At 45.6% G+C, this 20,528-nt stretch overlaps 1 protein-coding gene across 4 annotated transcripts in view; it reads left to right on the top strand.

The window, feature by feature from the left end:
* LOC147006743 (cytoplasmic polyadenylation element-binding protein 1-like) overlaps positions 1-20,315 on the top strand; it is a 21,124-nt gene extending 809 nt beyond the window's left edge. The window contains exons 2-11 of one of the 4 annotated variants that reach the window (XR_015054604.1): positions 1,393-1,525; positions 2,662-3,119; positions 3,645-3,921; positions 4,092-4,205; positions 8,948-9,037; positions 12,186-12,328; positions 13,134-13,332; positions 13,443-13,767; positions 14,314-14,408; positions 15,201-15,243. Coding sequence is in view for 3 of the 4 variants with exons in the window: in XM_085867893.1 (XP_085724019.1) it covers positions 1,393-1,525; positions 2,662-3,119; positions 3,645-3,921; positions 4,092-4,205; positions 8,948-9,037; positions 12,186-12,328; positions 13,134-13,332; positions 14,314-14,408; positions 15,201-15,284; positions 18,426-18,515 (1,683 nt within the window). In the remaining variant the exon portion in view is untranslated. Of the gene's footprint in view, positions 1-1,392; positions 1,526-2,661; positions 3,120-3,644; positions 3,922-4,091; positions 4,206-8,947; positions 9,038-12,185; positions 12,329-13,133; positions 13,333-13,442; positions 13,768-14,313; positions 14,409-15,200; positions 15,285-18,425 lie in introns of those variants that run through there. The other 3 variants (XM_085867893.1, XM_085867895.1, XM_085867894.1) reach the window with 3 other exon arrangements.
* The last annotated feature ends 213 nt before the right edge of the window (positions 20,316-20,528 follow it).

Below are 20,528 nucleotides of genomic sequence, written 5' to 3'. Positions count from 1 at the left end.
CACAGGTCACAATTCAAAACCGATCATCACGAAACTTGACACAAAGTTACAGAGGTCGTCTCAACTGAGAAGCCGATTGATTTTGAGGTCAACGGTCAAAGGTCATCTTGAGGTCAAATTTTTTTAATCGTCATTTTTTTCATCCGATTGACTTGGAAGTTGAACTTGATTTGCACATCGTCCGTCACTGAACTGGGAAAGCAACGAATTTTTTTTTTTAGGTCAAAAGGTCAACTGAAGGTCAAACTTCTATAATCATCAATTTCAATCTGAAAAATCATCAATTTTCATCCGATTGACCTGAACTTCGATTCATATTGTCAATTTTAATCTTCATGAAATGGACAATTTGATGTATCCATGGCAACCTTTGGAGAGGGGGAGGGGTGGGGTGGGGTGGGATGGATTTTGTAAGTATCATGCTCTGCACGAAGTCTTTTTCTTATTATTCTGTTTGTGTGCAGGATATCTCAAAAAGTTGTGGATGGATCCGGACGAACCTTGGTGGACAGGTTGGGTTTGTGACAAAGACGATCTGATTCGATTTTTATGAAGATCCAGATCCGGACACGAGAATTGTTTAATTTTCAAAGTGATTCTTCACCATTGCGAGATGGGGGCCAAAAACGACACATCGCACGATATCTCAAACATGTATTTGGCTGATATGTTCTGGTGGATCAGACATTGGGTGGCGGAGGTCTGCGCTCCACCGAGTGCCCTTCTGGTTTCCGATTATTTTGTCTTAAAATGGTGGACGGGATCCCCTTCTCGGCACCAGGGTGCTCGTCTTGTAGGGATTCTCTCTTGTGGAAGTTTGTTCTGGTGGCGCAGCTCGACTCCGTACCCCTGCCTTGTATTCCTCCCCAGGTGGGTCATGCCTTTTGCGAGTGAACGTGACTGCAGCACCCTTTGACCTTCACGTGCCGCTTTCTCATTGGGTGTGTGAAGGTCAAAGGGTGCTGAGAATCACGGGATGGGAAGAGGGATTAGAAGGGATAGAGATTTTAAAGAGGGGATAACGACAAAAGGGGGATCGAACCTGCTATTCACACACAATTCATTTCCCTGTCCCTGATCCAAGGGGAAGGGTAACCTGACGAAACAAAAATGACGATGGACATATCTAAACTTGGGATCCCTGATGATCCTTGGGAACGCAACTCCCCCGGGGTGGTCTTTCCAAAACCGCAAGAATATTTACATGTGGGGACCCCAGTGATGAGGTGCTTATTTCAGGCAGTGCGGTGCAGCACCCCAACTGGATACCATGCCCATAACATGTGAATGTAAACATGAACTTTTCTCTTTTTTCAAAATACCTGTTTGCATGTACCTGTGCAGTATACACTTCCTTTTCCGCTTGAAAAATCAGGAAAACATTTATTTTAGGAACGTAAATGTGACGAAGATGAGGAATTCCACAACAAGGTGAACAAGCGCATCAACGATCCAGCGGCACCTGGCTCACCTGGAAGGGGAAGCTCATCACATGCCTTGTCACGTGACGCGGCCGCCTTGAGCGGTGAGATCCGTTGGTAATGATTGGTCACGTTGATGTTGTGCTTTTAACGTTGTTCCCCCAAACACACAAAGTGAAAAGTGGATTGAAGCAGTGGATTCACTTCTGTCTGTCTGTCTGTCTGTCTGTCTGTCCATCCGGGCATCGAAAACGTCAGTTTATGATCGACCAACAACTTGATTTGAATTGAATGTTATATTTTGAACACGAATCGGAAAACGAATCTTTAGTTGAACGAAGTTTGGCTCTGAGTTTGTCCCGATTGCACGAGCGGAGAAGAGTGAGACAATTATTTTACTCGATCTGCCTGTCTGGCAGTCAAACAAAATTGAAAATCATTCCAAACAGGAAACTTACTGTTTCTGAGGATGTTATAAAGGACACAAGCAACAAGCACGAATAATTGATGTATCGTTTTAGATCAGGTGGTGTAAACGACGCGAGCGGTAAACTTCCAAGTTTGTTTTTTATGACTTTTTAAATCTTCGTATCATTTCAATTTAATAACATACTTGAACACTATGCAGAATAAGGTGTTCGATGAACTCAAGTTTATTACCTCCGGTTATGTTTTCACCTCTGTTTGTCTGTCTGTCTGTTTGTCTGCGAGCAGGATATCTCAAGAAGTTATCGATGGATTCTGACGACATATGGTAGACTGGTTGGGTATGTGATCAGGACAATTTGATTCGATTTTGTTGAAGATCCGGATTCCAATGCAAGATGAGGAGGGTACTGCCTTTGGGTCCGTTGGCCTGTCTGTCTGTCAAGACACAAAAAGCCAGAACAAGATCATTCCTCCTCGTTTCTTGGACGTTGTTTCACAACAATGTCCAACTTGTCAGTAGCCTCAGTGTCACAGAATGTTTGTTTTGAGTGGGTAAACGTTCACTAGACATCTTATTTCACCCTTGTTCGCTCAAACGATTGCCTTGAATTGATTCATTGTTTGTTGAAGTTCATGGTCCTTCAACAGGAACATTTTTTAACCTCGTTTTCTCTTGCCACAGCATCCTTGCCCTCCAGTTTTACTTTTTAAAATTTATTCTCCTTGCTTTTTTTTTGAGCTGTTAATTAGTGATTGAAACATTTTTTTTTTTGGATTATGTCACAACCTTGTAATGTCATTTGCTTTGCAGCCCTTTCCAACCTGCATCCTGTTGAAGTTAACCAGGGTCCACCTCCATGTAACCAAACCCTCTTCCCAAATACAAGCACACCACCGGAAGCCTCTTCGGAACATCTTGCATCGGCTTTTTGGAATTGGGTCAACACTGGAATCGCTGACCCAGGTGTGACATCTCCAGCAGCTGAACAGATTGAGGCCCGTCTCTCAAGCGGTTCTGCGGCGTCGATTTCCGATCTCACAGAGCAGTTTGGCAGAATGTTCGGAAGTCAATGTGCCAGGATGAACTTGGCTCCGATGTTTGGTGGAGATCAAGATAGAAGTTCAGCTGAGATAGAACAGCGAGGTACGAAGTTAGCAAGCATGTGTGCAATGAAGGGTCGTACTCATGCAGACTCGCGTTCCACGAACCTTGCTGACTCTGACATGAGTGACTTCTCCTCTGGCTCCGAGGCCTCCGGAGACTTAGTGGTAAGTTTTTCCCAATCTGTCCACCAGCGGTTTGCTCTGAGTCCTGTTGTTGTATATTTTTTAACTTTTATTTTTTGTATATATAGTCGAGGCTCGTAAAAGAGTTATTCTTAAATGTTAATTACTACCTGTTTGTAACTTTTTCGGACATTCCAGTACAATGCAGGTTAATACGTGCTATCGACAGGTTTCCATCCTCGTTTTCTGCCCTCATCTCTCTGTTCTTCATCCTCCTCGTCCACCCCGAAAAGTTCTTTCAATCTTACGGATGTCTTTTGTGTTAATCCTTGTACCCAACTTCCCTCAGCTCTTTGCACATCGTTGTTCATCATTCCTGTTCCACGTATTCTGGATCCTACCTGTCACCATCTTTGCACTCTGCTCACCTTCCTCCTTCTAATTGCTCTGAATCCCAACAAATGTGTTCTTTTTCTCATCCGGTCTGCACTCGACTGAGTGCCATTCAAGCTGTAGTTTTGTTGACACAAGTTGGTTGTATTTCCTTAAATACCTCACTCCCTGCAGCCTGGACTCCATGTGTCCCGTTACTTTCCGGCACGCGACTCTCCACTCACTGCCTCGAGCCTTGACCCTTGGACGAGGCAGATGCGAGCAGCTTGTACGAGTCAAGTAAGCGAGGCAGTCGAGTCATCTAAATTTGATCAAGGAAGTTGTTCCAGAGGAGGTGTAAATAATCCACGGGAGAGAGTATGGTATCCACGACAACCATCACCACCACCACCACAGCCAGCAGAGCCTAGCAGCATTGACAATCAGGCAGAACTACATCAAGCCCCAACTTGTACGCATCGGTTTGGATCGTCCGTCTGTTCTACTCCCTGGGGAAGTGTTTCTTGTTGTGATTTGACTTAAGAATGGGATATTGAATTTGAATCTTGATTTATGAATGTGTTTGAATGTTGTGGAGAGAGTGTTTGTACATATATGTGACCTTTTACCACCTCTGAACAGTAATGAATGAATCGACATGGAAATGGAGTGGCAAGCTCCCCCGAATTATCCACACGAACCCTGTCTTCTCCACAAAAGTCTTCCTGGGTGGAACACAAGGGAGCATCACTGAGGGTATTTGCTTTTTCTACTCTCCCTCCAACTCCCTCGCCTTCCCCGTTTATGCGTTTAAGGATCTGGCAAAACGGTGTCGGTGTGAACATCAGGACTGAATGTTAAAGTTTATTATTCAACCAGCAAATACCACCCATCGCTTCGTTGACAGGGATATTAAGGGTGGGAGGAGAAGGAGAGAGAGGAGGGAGGGAGAGAGAGGAGGGAGGAAAGGGAGAGAGAGGATGGAGGGGAGGGAGAGAGAGGAAGGAGGGGAGGGAGAGAGAGAGAGGAAGGAAGGGAGGGAGAGAGAGGAAGGAGGCGAGAGGATGGAGGGGAGACAGGGGAGGGGAGGGGAGACAGGGGAGGGGAGAGGAGAGAGCGGAAGCTAGGAGTGGGTGAGAAAGGGGGGCAGGAAGCGAGGAAAAGGGGGGGGGAGGTGGGGAGAGCACTGCCTTACTAAACGTTACTACACACTGTGGGAAGGATGGGTATGAGGAAGGGGGTTGTGAGAGAGAGAGAGAGAGAGAGAGAGAGAGAGAGAGAGAGAGAGAGAGAGAGAGAGAGAGAGAGAGAGAGAGAGAGAGAGAGAGAGAGAGAGAGAGAGAAAGACAGAGACAGAGGTGTGTATGAGGAGAGTGCTGAATTTTATGAGGCAGGGGGAGCGATGAGGGGACAGAGAGCGAGAGAGAGAGAGAGAGAGAGAGAGAGAGAGAGAGAGAGAGAGAGAGAGAGAGAGAGAGAGAGAGAGAGAGAGAGAGAGAGAGAGAGAAAGGGGGGGAGGGAAAGGAAGGTGAGGAGAGGAGGGTGGGGTTAGCAAATATAATGATGTTGTGGAAATGGCCCTTCGTGTGTTATTAAATATAGGATTAGCCCAGATCCCCCATTAAATGCATGTTTAGCCAGGTTGTTCAGTAAATGGACGCTACATGTGTGTCGGGAGGTGTAAGAGGCGGTTCATTGTTCGTACATTGGTGGTGGACCGAGAGGTTCTTCTTCCTTCCTCTCTCCGGACAATAGTCCCCGCCCAGCGCTGAGAGGGGGAGTGGCCTAGAGAAGGAAGTGAAACTGAAGGGAGGAGCTAGTCGGTTTTGAGGCGGGCGAGCTTTAGGAAAAGCAGTGGTGGATCTGCCGGGAGAGTAAGAGAAACTGAGAGCGCCGAGGTGGGGCACGATCGGTTTTCGTGAGGAGCGAGCCGAAAGAAAGGCAGGGAAAGGATTGCATGTCTGCCCTCGGCTGGATGTGAAACGACTAGTGGGAGTCGGCGATCGACTTTTATGAGGACATCGACAGGTTCATCCGGAGTCCAGTGACGGAGCCTCTGACTGTCCCTACTCACCTCACGGCTCGACGACGTCTTGGAATCCCATGGACCCAGCCTGCGGAGCACAACACCTCGATTTGGCCTGGTCTGGTGAACAGGCCAGGCCTGGAATTGTATACTGGACCTTGTGAGAAACCAGCTGAAACCCACCATCGATCTGACGGTCTTGAGCCGTCGACATTACACGGGGTCAGAACGCGCTGAGGAGGGCGTGCGCAAGCGGTGCCTTGAGAAGAAGGAGGATGAGCGCCATTTTGCCACGCGCCGTGTTTGAGCTTGGGTGCTCGAATCCGTGGACATCGGCTTGTCACGAGCCACATTCGTGCCTTTGACACTTTTGCTCTCGTCCATGAAGCATCACCAAGTACTCTGTGTCTTGTCTGCATGCTGTCCATGTCTTGTCTGCATGTCGTCTCAGGTTTATCTCGTTAGGGTCCCCTTCCAAACCCGTAATCCGTAGCTCCCTTGTTAACAACGGGTTATAGATTGATTACAACATTGTCGTGAATGCTTTGCTTGTGTCGTGTTTCCCAATGTGTCCCCAATAAATCTGGCTGATTCGTATGAAGTTTCCGCTTCAAATTAATTTGTGCCGCGCCGAGGAACGATCCGCTCGATTTGGATATAAAAACCAAAATGGTTACAGACTGGCAGAATTCGCTCGGTATCTGACAAAACCAGTCTGTAACCGGGGTCTATTCCCCCAACTGGTAAGGTCCAGGGGTACGTTGGTATCGCGATTCGAGGCGCGTGACCCGAAGCCTGTGCCGAACCAGCCCGCGTTTTAATCCCGGAGACGGCGGTGGTTAGGATGGCGCCTAATCTGTAACATTTGGCTGTCGAGTGTATGGTGCGAAAACCCAAACTGGTTACGGACAGTGATTGACATCACTCGTCCCAATCCCCCCCACCCCGAACCTTAACAATTGGTAGTCAGGATTGGGATGAGAATCCCTCCACCTCAATAGATTTGCAGTACACCGATTCAGCAACATCTGGTGTCGTTCGCACCTCGAGCATTGGTTACGAGAGGCGCGCGAAAAAAAACCCGTCGCTCGCAAATTCTAAATTTGCTTTCATTTTATTTTGAGCGGATCCTGAAAAAAACTTCGAAATTATAAAGAAAAATGGAGTCGCAAAATGGCAGCGCGGCTCCACCTCGGCGCGACACATAGCGGGAGTGGGCTAATAATCGCGCAACGAGCTGCACGGCACGAAGAAAACGCTCCCGCCCACCGGTTCAAACCACGTGGTCATGGCAGGTGAAGCAGGACAACGACGCATACATTGACGAGCTTCATGCACGGCTGGAGGATACCCTGGAGCAGAGGAGGGTGATGGAAATTATATTGAGGAATTACAAATTAAATTGGACGAGGCACTACGGCAGGCAGACGAGGGTCAGGAAAATTATGTGCACGGGGAGTCACAACAATTGGCCGATGCACAGGAAAGAATTCGGGGGCTGGATGAGGACTTAGCCAACACAGGCGTGGAACTACGTGGAGAATGGATTAAAGTAGAGTGGTTTGCCCATTAATTGAATGGAAAGTTAAGACAATTTGAGGAACTACAGGGAGAAATGAGGAAAGTAGAGTGGAGTACCCATAAGTTGGAACAAGAGAAGAGTGAACTGAACAAAAGAATAGAGGAAGAGCAAATTAGTAACTCCCGGGATAGGAAGAGCTTGGAGGAAGAATGGAAAATAAAGCTGGAAAAGGAAAAATGTGAACACGATTTGGAATTGAAACATCTGACGGAAGAGGTAAGATCAGGCAATCAGATAAGAGAAAGCCTAGAACAGAAGATAAAAAGAGGAGAGAAATATCTGGAGCAAAGGAAGGAAGAATTGTTGGAAAAGTCAAGACAGTTCGAGGAACTTCAGGGAGAAATGAGGAAAGTAGAGTGGAGTACCCATAAGTTGGAACAAGAGAAGAGCAAACTGAACAAAAGAATAGAAGAAGAGCAAATTAGTAACTCCCGGGATAGGGAGAACTTGGAAGAAGACTGGAAAACAAAGCTGGAAGAGAAAAAACGGGAACACGATTTGGAATTGAGACAACTGAAGAAAGAGGTGAGAACAGGCAATCAGAGATAAGAGAAAGCCAAGAACAGAAGATAAAAACAGAAAAGGAATATCAGGAAAAACTAAAGGAATACGGAAAGAAAATGGACGAAATGAGGAGGGAAGCATGCGAAAGAGGTGCGGAGAGGAGAAAGGAATTAGAAAAAAAAGCTTCTGAGTTACAGAAACACCAAAACAGTGAGAGGGAATTGCAAAACAAGCAGAGGATGTTAAGAGAGGAAAGAAAGAGAACGGAGAATGAAACGTGAAGGAACCACACTGTGCAGATCGAACAGTTAGAAGCCAAAGCAAGGTTGGAGTACACAAATATGTTGGAAGAACAAGGAATGAAGCAGGAAAGGGAAATCAATAAATTGAAGGAAACGACGAGATTGGAGAATGAGGAACAAGAGAGACCGTGGGAGAGGAAACAAAAAGAATATGAATTTGAAATTGACCAACTAAAGGAGAGAGCAAGGTTGGAGTATGCGCAGATGGTGAAAGAACAAGGAATGAAGCAGGAAAGGGAAATCAGCCAATTGAAGGAAACGACGAGATTGGAGAATGAGGAACAAGAGAGACAGTGGGAGAGGAAACAAAAAGAATATGAATTTGAAATTGACCAACTAAAGGAGAGAGCAAGGTTGGAGTACGCAGAGATGGAAAAAACTCCGGAAAGATACCGAACAACTCAAAAGGCTCAGAGAGGAAGAACGACTCAAATGGGAAAGAAAATGGAACCAGGAAGTAGGACAGCACAATATTGTGGGATGTGTGACATCACCACAGGGAGTAATGTTGGTGGTGCGGAACTTGATTGACATCACTCGCCCGATGAAACCACAATTAGAGCAAACCCTGGTACCATCTTCAAAAGGGATGTTTGAATTAACCCAAACACCCAATTTTCACTCATGCTCATCCTTGGATTGTGGTCAAAGTGCTTTTGTGGGCCGTTGCGGGCCTGACTGTCCCTACTCACCTCACGCATGCAAAGTGGATTGGCCAGGTCCACTTATATGTGGATGATGATGGATGGTGCCAGGGGGGATGATGGTGGACCATGATGTTCCGGTTCACCCTACTCACCCTTAGTATGCATGCAAAGTTTCAGGCTGCTCGGTTTTATAGTTTTGGAGTTACGGAGGAGACACTGACACACACACACACACACACACACACACACACACACACACACACACACACACACACACACACACACACACACACACACACACACACACACACACACACTTATTAGTGTGGATGGTTGACACGTGACTTGAAGGTTTGCTCAACAAATCGATGTCCAGTAAGTCGATCAGGAAGCATCCTTTTAATCTGATCACTTTTGTTGTATTTTCTCCTGTTTAGCCAACCTGTTGGGTTCATTTAGTGCTTTTGGCAATGTAACGGTGGAGTGGCCGAGAAAGAACAGCAAGTTCAGATGGGGCATCCCCAAAGGTATGGCAACGGGAGCAAACCCACTGTAATGTATTGTGTACACTGTATGCAGGTGTGGTGGTGGGGCAATGTTTTTCACTTTGGGGGTTTATTTATTTATTTCATTCAACTGGGTCGAATGCACATGGAGCAGCTGGAACATAAATCACACAACACATACACACACACACACACACACACACACACACACACACACACACACACACACACACACACACACACACACACACACACACACGGTCAGAAAGGTCGCTGAAATCAAGAAAATGATCAAATACAGCACCAGGATCTCAAACATCGGGGCAATACCCCTGGGTGCTTCCCCCCCACCCCCATGAGGACGTGCGACACGCCATCCCAGAAGCTGCCCGGATCTACGAACAGCTGAAAATGAGGAAAAACGGAGTGAAGCAATTATTTCACTTTTGTCTGTCTGTCTGTCCGTCCTTCTGTCTACAAACATCGGTTTATGATCAAGGAACGATTAACTTGATTTCAATTGAATATGTTATATTTTGACATGAATCGGAAAACTCACCTGTTGTTTAAGAGTAATGTCGCTCTGAATTCGTCCCGATCGCACGTGCGCAGAGGAGTGAAATTTTTTTTTTTTTTAACAGCAAGACAAAATTGAAAATCATTCCAAACAGGAAACTTACTGATTTTAAGGATGTCATCGAGGACACCCACACAACAGGTACAAAAAACTAACGTAACGTGTTCAATAAGGTGGTGTAAAAGGCGATGCATCAACGGTGGTAAACGTCTGAATTATTTTAATTCTACAACCATTAAAACCCTTATTTTATTTCAATTTAATGAGATACTTGAACACTGCAGAACACAAATCGACTTGTTCGCACTTTCAAAACTCTTCCATTTCGTAGTACAGTGCCGTACTTGGACAAAATATTTTACGTCATCAGGAACAATCAAATTTGCCGATTGTCGACCCTGCGCATGTCTTTGTTTCTCAAGACAGTGTTCCCGGGGTAACGTGTTCCCTGAACTCTAGTTTTTATTATTTCGAGGATCCCAAAGGAGTTAGAACATGGAACCGAATAGGGCATAACATAACAAAAAGAACAGGAGGGAAAGGGGTGGGAGAACACAGCAACGACAGAGTTAATGGAGGGAGACTTCGAGAAGTAGGAAAAGTGTGGAAAAAGGAGGGTTCTGGGAGGACACATTGAGTGAACAAGATGGATAAAGAAGCAAACTCTCAATGGCAGGAGTGGAAGGAAAAACTTGACACCTGAAAAGACGTGGACTTGGGGAAGGTTAATGAAGATCATGGTGGTGGATGTGCCATGATGGACACAGAAGCAAACTCTCAGGAAGGAAGGAAAGAGTTTGGCTTGTGGCTGGTTGTAGGGGAGGGGCATAAGCAGGGATAGAAAACATAGTTTTGGATTGGGGGACGATCTGAGTTGGTGGTGAATAGCTAGCTGTCTTCAAAACCTGGCGGGAAGAATGGGATGGAAGAGAATGTGGAAGTTGGTTCTACAGTCAGGAAAAAGAGGAACGAATGTGTGGAGGTGAGCAGTGACCCGAGACTTCGGTTTTTAATTTTTTTGGGGGGGGGAATGATGGTGGACCATGTGAGCCCTGCAGAAACCTGCGAATGGAGGCGAAGGATGGAAAGAGTAGATGGTGCAAGACCAGAAAGGAGGTGGTAGAAGACAGAGAGACCACCGACCTGTCTGCAATGTCAAAGTGATCGACCCATTGACTCAGCTTCAGCACAGCAGATTCCGATGATCTTGAAGGCCTTGGTTTCCATGACGTCCAGCTGAGCAAGGTGTGAGGCAGGGGAGCCAGTCCAGAAGGGAGAGCAGTGGTCTCTCTGGAAGAAAGCCTTGTATGTGGATAGGAGTTCAGGTGTGCCAAGGTAGGACTTTGTACGACGCAGGATGTCCAGTCGGTGGCTGGCTTTAGAGGCCAACTTTGAAATGTGGTTTGCCCAAGAAAGATCATGGCTGATAGACCCAGGAGATTGAATGACTGAACTCATCGGTCATGTGATTCGACAGCCATATTTTTTAAACCTTCAAAAATCTTCTTCTCTGAAACGGCTGAACCGGTCATTACTGCCAGTAATTATAATTACTAGTACGTGCCTGTAAAAAAATAAAAATAAATAATAATAATAATAATAATAAATAAATAAATATTCAAACCGCGAGCAAGAAACAACAACCACACAGGCCGTTTCTTCGCTCTCGCGTGCCCGTACGTGTGTGGCCCGGAAGTTCGCATATTATTCGCATTTACGATTATTCGCAATTTAGTTTTAATGCCCAAATATTCAATTAGCGTCAACGTATTTTGCCTTTTCGCAATGTCATCCCAAGGAAAAACAAAAAGAGAAGAGAAGAGAGAGAAAAAAATTACTTCCTGGTTCAGAGCACACCAGCTCACTCTGATGTTACCGAAATTTATGCACCGTCTAATATGAAAACGATCATAACTTGGGGCATTGTGTTTATCTCTAAATGCGCATAAGAAATCGAGAAATTATTAGAATACACGAAGTCATCACTCTCCGGAAGCTCGTACGTTGTAACCCGTAATGGCGAACGCGCCTGAGCCTCCCTTCCCCATCGGCCACGCCCACGCAACAACGTGTCTTGTCATTGGTTTGGTAAATAAATGTCCATAACTTGGGAGGCACTTGTCCGATTAATATCAAACATTGAAAAGGCACATGCTCAGGTCCCCAGCAATATACCTGGCAAGTTTCAATTAGATCGGACCAGTGGTTGTCGAGAAACAGCGGTCAAAGACACACACACAGACACACACACAGACACACACACACACACACACACACACACACACACACACACACACACACACACACACACACACACACACACACACACACATTGCTGGAATTATGGATAGATGTCTCTTATTAATTACGTAACACACCAGCACACAAACTACACCACACAAAACCACACAACACACCACACAAAACAAGTCCTGGTGACGGTCTGCAATCTGATTGCTCTTTTCTTGTTGGGAATGTATAAAGTTAATAACTGTGTGTATCATGGAGATCGTTAAGTGGTGTGTGTTGTGCCGATGTTGGTAGTTGAGAAAGTGGTGTGTAACATTCCTTTTTGACGTGTGCCGTGTGCAGGACACGTGTATTTGCTGTTCGAGTCGGAAGAGGGTGTACGAGCATTGCTCCGAGCTTGCAAACGTTTTGATGAGGATGATCACCATGCATTGTATTTATACATGATGTCCATGGTGTCCCACAATCATGAGTCTTCCCATGTGGTACATTTACATTGATTAATGTACGGGGTCGGACAGTCCGGCCTCTCAGTTCCCGAGCTGTTCGCGTTCAGGGTGCTCCGTGCGGGCGCTGGTGTTTCTCAGTTTTATGGCGCTACGATTAGAGAGTGTGCCAATCACCATCTATTGTTTACAGACGATGTACAATGGCAAGAAAATGTTTGAGTGCAAATTTTAAAGTGTTGAATGTAGTCCGACCTCTGTGCCAGCCACCCTGGTTATGACAAACATTCACAACATGTCTTCATCGATACCCATTTCCCTCTCGGCTTCACAGACAGACAGGGGTGAAAACATCACCTCCTTCCACCTTGAGTGGCGCAGGTAATAATCACAAAGTTTAAAAGGATTCCCAAGCGTAATATGGTTTGCTGACCCAATTGGGATAATGATAGGGGATACGAGTATGCCTTAACCGTTGTTGATTGAAGGTCGAGATGTTACGGGGCTTGTTCCGTTGAAAAATAAAAAAATGTATTACTCTGACCTTCAAACTGATATTTAATGAAAACAAAAGGAAGCCGAATAAGTCATGGACCGGTGAGGGAACTCAATACCAAACCAGGTCGAACAGAACATTTAAAATTTATCTTGAATATAACGGCATGACGTCATATACAGCACTTTTAGTGAAGGAATAGCAGTCGTCATCGAGCACTTCCGTCACACTTTGAAAGATGGATTTTATCAACGTTTGCTTTGATATCCAATTTGATGGAGTGATGGTTTGGGTTATTCTTCATGTCCTCCTCCTCTTCACTCTTGTCTTCCCTTCATCCTTGCACAGGTAGAGGTGATCCCCTGGGTCGTGGCAGACTCGAGCATCGTTTTGGATTCTCGGGAGTGCTTGGACACTGGACTGAATGTGTTTGTGGGGGCACTGCACGGCTTGATAACAGCAAAGGGACTCGCCGATGTGCTCAACGACCTCTTCGGGGGAGTCGTTTACGTGCGCATCGACATTGACAAACACCGATACCCAATGGGTGCGTGCACACCTGAGCTGTTTGACCTGTACAGAGCTGCAGTGGAGATAAGAATGGGTGCTGGGAGCACACCCTCGGGTTAACCAGGTCTGCTCCCTCGTTCATTCCAGGGAAACTGTTCGAGCCTTGAAATTTCCCCACTGGAAGAGGATACTCCATAACGACTGCAGGTGATGGATAGGTGGAGTTCAGATCCAGAGAAAGGATGCAGTTTTGCATGATTTGGATTCGACGTTTCTGGAAACCAACGTAGTCTAAGCGATAGAATAAAAACGATTGTCACCCCATCTGTTGGTCCGATGAAGGGTGAACAGCCAAAATGTCAGCTTCTTGCTTCCCCTGCCCGTTGAAATACTCATATGAACCTTGTGTTGATTCAATCCAATGATCGACAAGATCTGACTGTATGTCTGACAAGGAACACACCTATAAAAGGTAAGAATGCCAATGTGAACGGAAGAATATTGTAAGGGGGTTGTGTAATGCACTTGGGAATATATTTTTATACCGCGTATGTAATATATAGATCATTCAATCCGTGTAGAGAGGAGTGAGATCATGTTTTTTACTCCGCCTCTCCGTCTGGCAGTCAAATTTGAAAATTATTCCAAACAGGAAACATTGTTTTTAAGGACGTTATAAAGGACACAAACAACGGGTACAAAGAACTCAAGCAACACGTTAAATCAGGTGGCGTAAAAGGCGGTGCATCAATGGCGGTAAAGTTCCGGAATGTTTTTTTTTTCGACACCATTAAAATTTTTATTTTATTTTATTTAAATTATGAGCTTGAACACGAGAACGCAAACCGACTTTTTGGCACTTAGCAGCACTTGGACAAAATGTTACGGAATTCTACATCATCACGGCCAATCTACTTACCGCTCCCAGATCCCGCCCGAGTCCTTGCTTCTCAAGAGTGCGCCTGATGATGTGTTCTACAAACTCTCTAGTTCTTCTTGTTGTTTTGTTGTGTTGCAGGGTCGGCTCGTGTGACGTTTGGAAACCGCGCGAGTTACATGAAGGCGGTTGCTGCTGAATTTGTCGAAATTCGAACTCCAAAGTTCAGAAGAAAGGTTTGTCTGGAAAAAGTTCCGTTGAGGTTTGGAATGCACATTGAGCTCAAAGCAATGTTGATTGGAATTGATTAGTGGTTGTTGTTCATTTTCTAAACACAGGACAGGTACAGTAATTTTTTTTTACCTGTCGTCCTGCACTTGAGAGGAGAAACCACAGTACATCAACACCACACAAAATTTCACAAACACCACACGCAATAACTCCTGGCGAGGGTCTGCAATCTCTGATTGCTCTTTTTCTTGTTGTAGTCTTGTCTTGGTGGTGGACTGTTTGTTGTTGCCAGTTGTGGTTTCTCCTCGAGTGCAGGACGTTTTCTCAGCTCCACGTGATCCTTTACAAAATCTGTTCCCCGCACCACGTCCATTTTCTCCAATCGTTGTTATCCGTTCGTACGACTGTTCGTTCAATCTGTTCCCATCTTGTATCGATCTGCAATCATGTTCGTCTCGGGTTACCTGGTTTGCCTACTACTGGCACCCATTGCACGACTGACCACCTGTACGTTTTAGCTCGGGCCTCGTAGCCACGTGGTGCTTTGACTTTTCAGGATGACGATCAAGGGGACACTTCCCTTCGGTCCAATTGTTGTCACATCTCCCTTTCTCCATTCCCTCCCATCTCTTCCCGTAATTATTTATTTTTAAACTCCAGTGAAATGTCCAAATCCCTGATTTTGTGAAATGAATCTCACTCGTTACCGTTTCCTCGTCTGTTCACACACGTGACCGGTTTCCCTTCTCCAATTTGCATTTCTCATTGTTTTTTTTTTAACATCTTTGTGGTCACAGATCCAGATCGACCCGCATGTGGAAAATGGGTCCTTGTGCCAGTCCTGCTTCCTCCTGCCTGGAAGCTCATTCTGTCGAGAAACGGTAACGCTTGTTCTTTCTCCACGTGAAGTGTGTCCAGAGTGGAGTTTCATTTTGTGGATTCATCCTATGGGTTTTTTTTTTGATTTTCCACACCGAGTTATGGAAATGGTGTTCGACTCCGTTCAAACCACATTGCTTGCTGAATGTAATCAAGCGGGCAAAGCGTGACCTTTGAACTTCAAAATATCGCAAACTGTTCCAGTTTACCTTTGGTGAACGGACAAAGTATCGCAAACTGTCCCAGTTTACCTTTGGTGAACGGACAAAGTATCGCAAACTGTCCCGGTTTACCTTCGGTGAACGGACAAAGTATCGCAAACTGTCCCGGTTTACCTTTGGTGAACGGACTAAGTATCGTAAACTGTCCCGGTTTGCCTTTGGTGAACGGACTAAGTATCGCAAACTGTCCCGGTTTACCTTTGGTGTTCGGACTAAGTATCACAAACTGTCCTAACGGACTAAGTATCACAAACTGTCCCGGTTTGCCTTTGGTGAACGGACTAAGTATCGCAAACTGTCCCGGTTTACCTTTGGTGAACGGACTAAGTATCACAAACTGTCCAAGTTTACCTTTGGTGTTCGGACTAAGTATCACAAACTGTCCCAGTTTACCTTTGGTGTACAGACTAAGTATCGCAAACTGTCCAAGTTTACCTTTGGTGAATGGACTAAGTATCGCAAACTGTCCAAGTTTACCTTAGGTGTGCTGACTTAATATCGCAAACTGTCCAAGTTTACCTTTGGTGTTCGGACTAAGTATCACAAACTGTCCCAGTTTACCTTTGGTGTTCGGACTAAGTATCACAAACTGTCCAAGTTTACCTTTGGTGTTCGGACTAAGTATCACAAACTGTCCCAGTTTACCTTTGGTGTACGGACTAAGTATCACAAACTGTCCCAGTTTACCTTTGGTGTACGGACTAAGTATCGCAAACTGTCCAAGTTTACCTTTGGTGTTCGGACTAAGTATCACAAACTGTCCCAGTTTACCTTTGGTGTACGGACTAAGTATCGCAAACTGTCCAAGTTTACCTTTGGTGAACGGACTAAGTATCGCAAACTGTCCAAGTTTACCTTTGGTGAACGGACTAAGTATCGCAAACTGTCCAAGTTTACCTTTGGTGAACGGACTAAGTATCGCAAACTGTCCCGGTTTACCTTTGGTGAACGGACTGAGTCACACAAACTGTCCCGGTTTACCTTTGGTGTTCGGACTAAGTATCACAAACTGTCCCGGTTTACCTTTGGTGAACGGACTAAGTATCACAAACTGTCCAAGTTTACCTTTGGTGAACGGACTAAGTATCGCAAACTGTCCAAGTTTACCTTTGATGAACGGACTAAGTATCGCAAACTGTCCTGGTTTACCTTTGGTGAACGGACTAAGTATCACAAACTGTCCCGGTTTACCTTTGGTGTTCGGACTAAGTATCACAAACTGTCCCGGTTTGCCTTTGGTGAACGGACTAAGTATCGCAAACTGTCCCGGTTTACCTTTGGTGAATGGACTAAGTATCACAAACTGTCCCGGTTTACCTTTGGTGTTCGGACTAAGTATCGCAAACTGTCCCGGTTTGCCTTTGGTGAACGGACTAAGTATCGCAAACTGTCCCGGTTTACCTTTGGTGAACGGACTAAGTATCACAAACTGTCCAAGTTTACCTTTGGTGTTCGGACTAAGTATCACAAACTGTCCCAGTTTACCTTTGGTGTACGGACTAAGTATCGCAAACTGTCCAAGTTTACCTTTGGTGTTCGGACTAAGTATCACAAACTGTCCCGGTTTACCTTTGGTGAACGGACTAAGTATCGCAAGCTGTCCAAGTTTACCTTTGGTGTTCGGACTAAGTATCGCAAGCTGTCCAAGTTTACCTTTGGTGTTCGGACTAAGTATCACAAACTGTCCCAGTTTACCTTTGGTGTACGGACTAAGTATCGCAAACTGTCCCAGTTTACCTTTGGTGTACGGACTAAGTATCACAAACTGTCCCAGTTTACCTTTGGTGTACGGACTAAGTATCGCAAACTGTCCAAGTTTACCTTTGGTGAACGGACTAAGTATCGCAAACTGTCCAAGTTTACCTTTGGTGTGCTGACTTAATATCGCAAACTGTCCCGGTTTACCTTTGGTGAACGGACTGAGTCACACAAACTGTCCCGGTTTACCTTTGGTGAACGGACTGAGTCACACAAACTGTCCCGGTTTACCTTTGGTGTTCGGACTAAGTATCACAAACTGTCCCGGTTTACCTTTGGTGAACGGACTAAGTATGGCAAACTGTCCCGGTTTACCTTTGGTGAACGGACTAAGTATCACAAACTGTCCCGGTTTGCCTTTGGTGAACGGACTAAGTATCGCAAACTGTCCCGGTTTACCTTTGGTGAACGGACTAAGTATCACAAACTGTCCCGGTTTACCTTTGGTGTTCGGACTAAGTATCACAAACTGTCCCGGTTTGCCTTTGGTGAACGGACTAAGTATCGCAAACTGTCCCGGTTTACCTTTGGTGAACGGACTAAGTATCACAAACTGTCCAAGTTTACCTTTGGTGTTCGGACTAAGCATCACAAACTGTCCCGGTTTACCTTTGGTGAACGGACCGGTCCATTTGATTGACTTGGGTCCTTTGATCACGTCTTGTTGTTCCATTTGAAGGTGCAGCAGGGAGACCGTCAAAAGCCGAAGGTTTCAGCCTTAAGACGATTTCAAAATTGGGGATGGGGATGCGGCGGGGCCCTCACACTGTTTGCCGGGATCTTATCTGGGGGTAAGGGTGATAGATAGGTGGTGGTAGGTGATAAAATACAGGGGTATTTTATCGGGGTGTGTGACCAGGAAGGGACTCCACGTGCATACGACAGGAGCAGCGTCTCGTTTGTGTGAATCTTATTGTGACGTCACGATGTCGATGGAAAAGGTGTTTTTTTTCAACTCCAGTGAAATGTCCAAATCCCTGATTTTGTGAAATGAATCTCACTCGTTACCGTTTCCTCGTCTGTTCACACACGTGACTGGTTTCCCTTCACCAATTTGCATTTGTAATGCAAATAATGATCTCTGATCATGCATCTTCCTCCCAGCACAAGATACAATGTCGGTCTTGTTTCCACCTTCCCTGATCACGTACCTTCCGGTTACAGGAATGCTTCCAGTACTACTGCAAATCCTGCTGGCGTGTACAACATGCCGTTGAGGACAGGTGTTTCCATCGCCAAGTGATACGCTACTAGAAAGAACACCTGTAGATCTGCATCACCTGGTCTCAGATCCACACTCTGTAATTACTCATGACACTGCTTTTTCTTCCTCTTCTTCTTCTTCAACCGAAAACCATCCCCCTTTCCTTTTGCTTCATCACATTTTTGCATCTTTATTTTTCTGAACAACATTGTGACGGAGGATTGAAAGAAAAGTATTTTAATTGATTGTTCCAATTTTTATTGCACTAATTGTTTTATCTATATTATTATTATTTTAAAATTGAGTTGCCATTTACGAGTGAATGTGGTTCGTTCTCTTTCCCATTCTGGTTGTTGTTGTTGTTGTTGTGCTCCATCAGTGATTGGAACTCGCAGGGTCACGTGATGGTTTCAAAAGATTTTGTCGGTTTCTGAAGTTTTAAAATTATTTTGTGGGATTAGGCAAAGGATTGTTGTTCCCGACCAGGATCCAGGAATGAAGTGAGAGAGGAAGTGTGCACTGATTTATTTAATTCTTCTCCGTTTTGTCGAGTTCGGCTGGGGAGTGTTTGTGAATGGTGTTCGAGAGGGTAGCTGTTTGAGGGGAGTGTTTGTGAATGGTGTTCGAGAGGGTAGCTGTTTGAGGGGAATGTTTATGAATGGTGGTCGAGAGGGTAGCTGTTTGAGGGGAGTGTTTGTGAATGGTGTTCGAGAGGGTAGCTGTTTGAGGGGAGTGTTTGTGAATGGTGGTTGAGAGGGTAGCTGTTTGAGGGGAGTGTTTGTGAATGGTGGTCGAGAGGGTAGTTGTATGAGGGGAGTGTTTGTGAATGGTGGTCGAGAGGGTAGCTGTTTGAGGGGAGTGTTTGTGAATGGTGGTCGAGAGGGTAGCTGTTTGAGGGGAGTGTTTGTGAATGGTGGTCGAGAGGGTAGCTGTTTGAGGGGAGTGTTTGTGAATGGTGGTCGAGAGGGTAGCTGTTTGAGGGGAGTGTTTGTGAATGGTGGTCGAGAGGGTAGCTGTTTGAGGGGAATGTTTGTGAATGGTGGTCGAGAGGGTAGCTGTTTGAGGGGAGTGTTTGTGAATGGTGGTTGAGAGGGTAGCTGTTTGAGGGGAGTGTTTGTGAATGGTGGTCGAGAGGGTAGCTGTTTGAGGGGAGTGTTTGTGAATGGTGGTCGAGAGGGTAGCTGTTTGAGGGGAGTGTTTGTGAATGGTGGTCGAGAGGGTAGCTGTATGAGGGGAGTGTGAATGGTGGTCGAGAGGGTAGGTGTATGAGGGGAGTGTGAATGGTGGTCGAGAGGGTAGGTGTATGAGGGGAGTGTGAATGGTGGTCGAGAGGGTTGCTGTATGAGGGGAGTGTGAATGGTGGTCGAGAGGGTAGGTGTATGAGGGGAGTGTGAATGGTGGTCGAGAGGGTTGCTGTATGAGGGGAGTGTGAATGGTGGTCGAGAGGGTTGCTGTATGAGGGGAGTGTGAATGGTGGTCGAGAGGGTTGCTGTATGAGGGAATGGCTGTGTTTGTGAATGAATTGTGGTAGTGAAGCTCGTTGTTTCACCTGCACGATCGAGGTTCCCAGGTGGGTAGTTTTGTTTTTTTATTTTGAGACAGCATTTCTCGATTTGGATGAAAAATCCACACAAACACAGTCTCGTGTTTTGTGCACCTTTCCTTTGCACTACCTGCCGGCTGCCACCTGGGTGATTTACCTCACTCACCTGAATTGTAATGGGTTTCCTGGAGAATGAGTGGAAAGACACCTTCAGTTTAGGTCGAAAATAAGGATTTTATTTTGAAACGTTTTTATTGTTATTTTTTGTTGTTTTACATTCCATTAAAAATGATGATAAACACCTGTTCCCCTCTTGTGTACCTGCATCGACATCTTGATTCCTTGTCAGTTATTCATCTGTTTTGTTGGTATCGTTTTTTCATGGTGTGCAGTGAGTTGAAGACCGTCATTTCGGGCCGACAGTGTGGCCTCGCCCTCCTCGGCATGATAACCTCCTCTCAAGCTTGTTACCATAAAGCCGTGTAAAGAAGGTTTTCGTGTTACAGGACAGCGTTTGCTG

This window comes from Eptatretus burgeri, unplaced genomic scaffold (genome assembly GCF_056783735.1).
Source record: "Eptatretus burgeri isolate ZD-2024b unplaced genomic scaffold, Ebu_testis_v1 Ebu_testis_scaffold_3154, whole genome shotgun sequence".
Taxonomy (NCBI): domain Eukaryota; kingdom Metazoa; phylum Chordata; class Myxini; order Myxiniformes; family Myxinidae; genus Eptatretus; species Eptatretus burgeri.
Note: the sequence above shows the minus strand (reverse complement) of the source record. Positions and strands in the feature narration are given on the sequence as shown.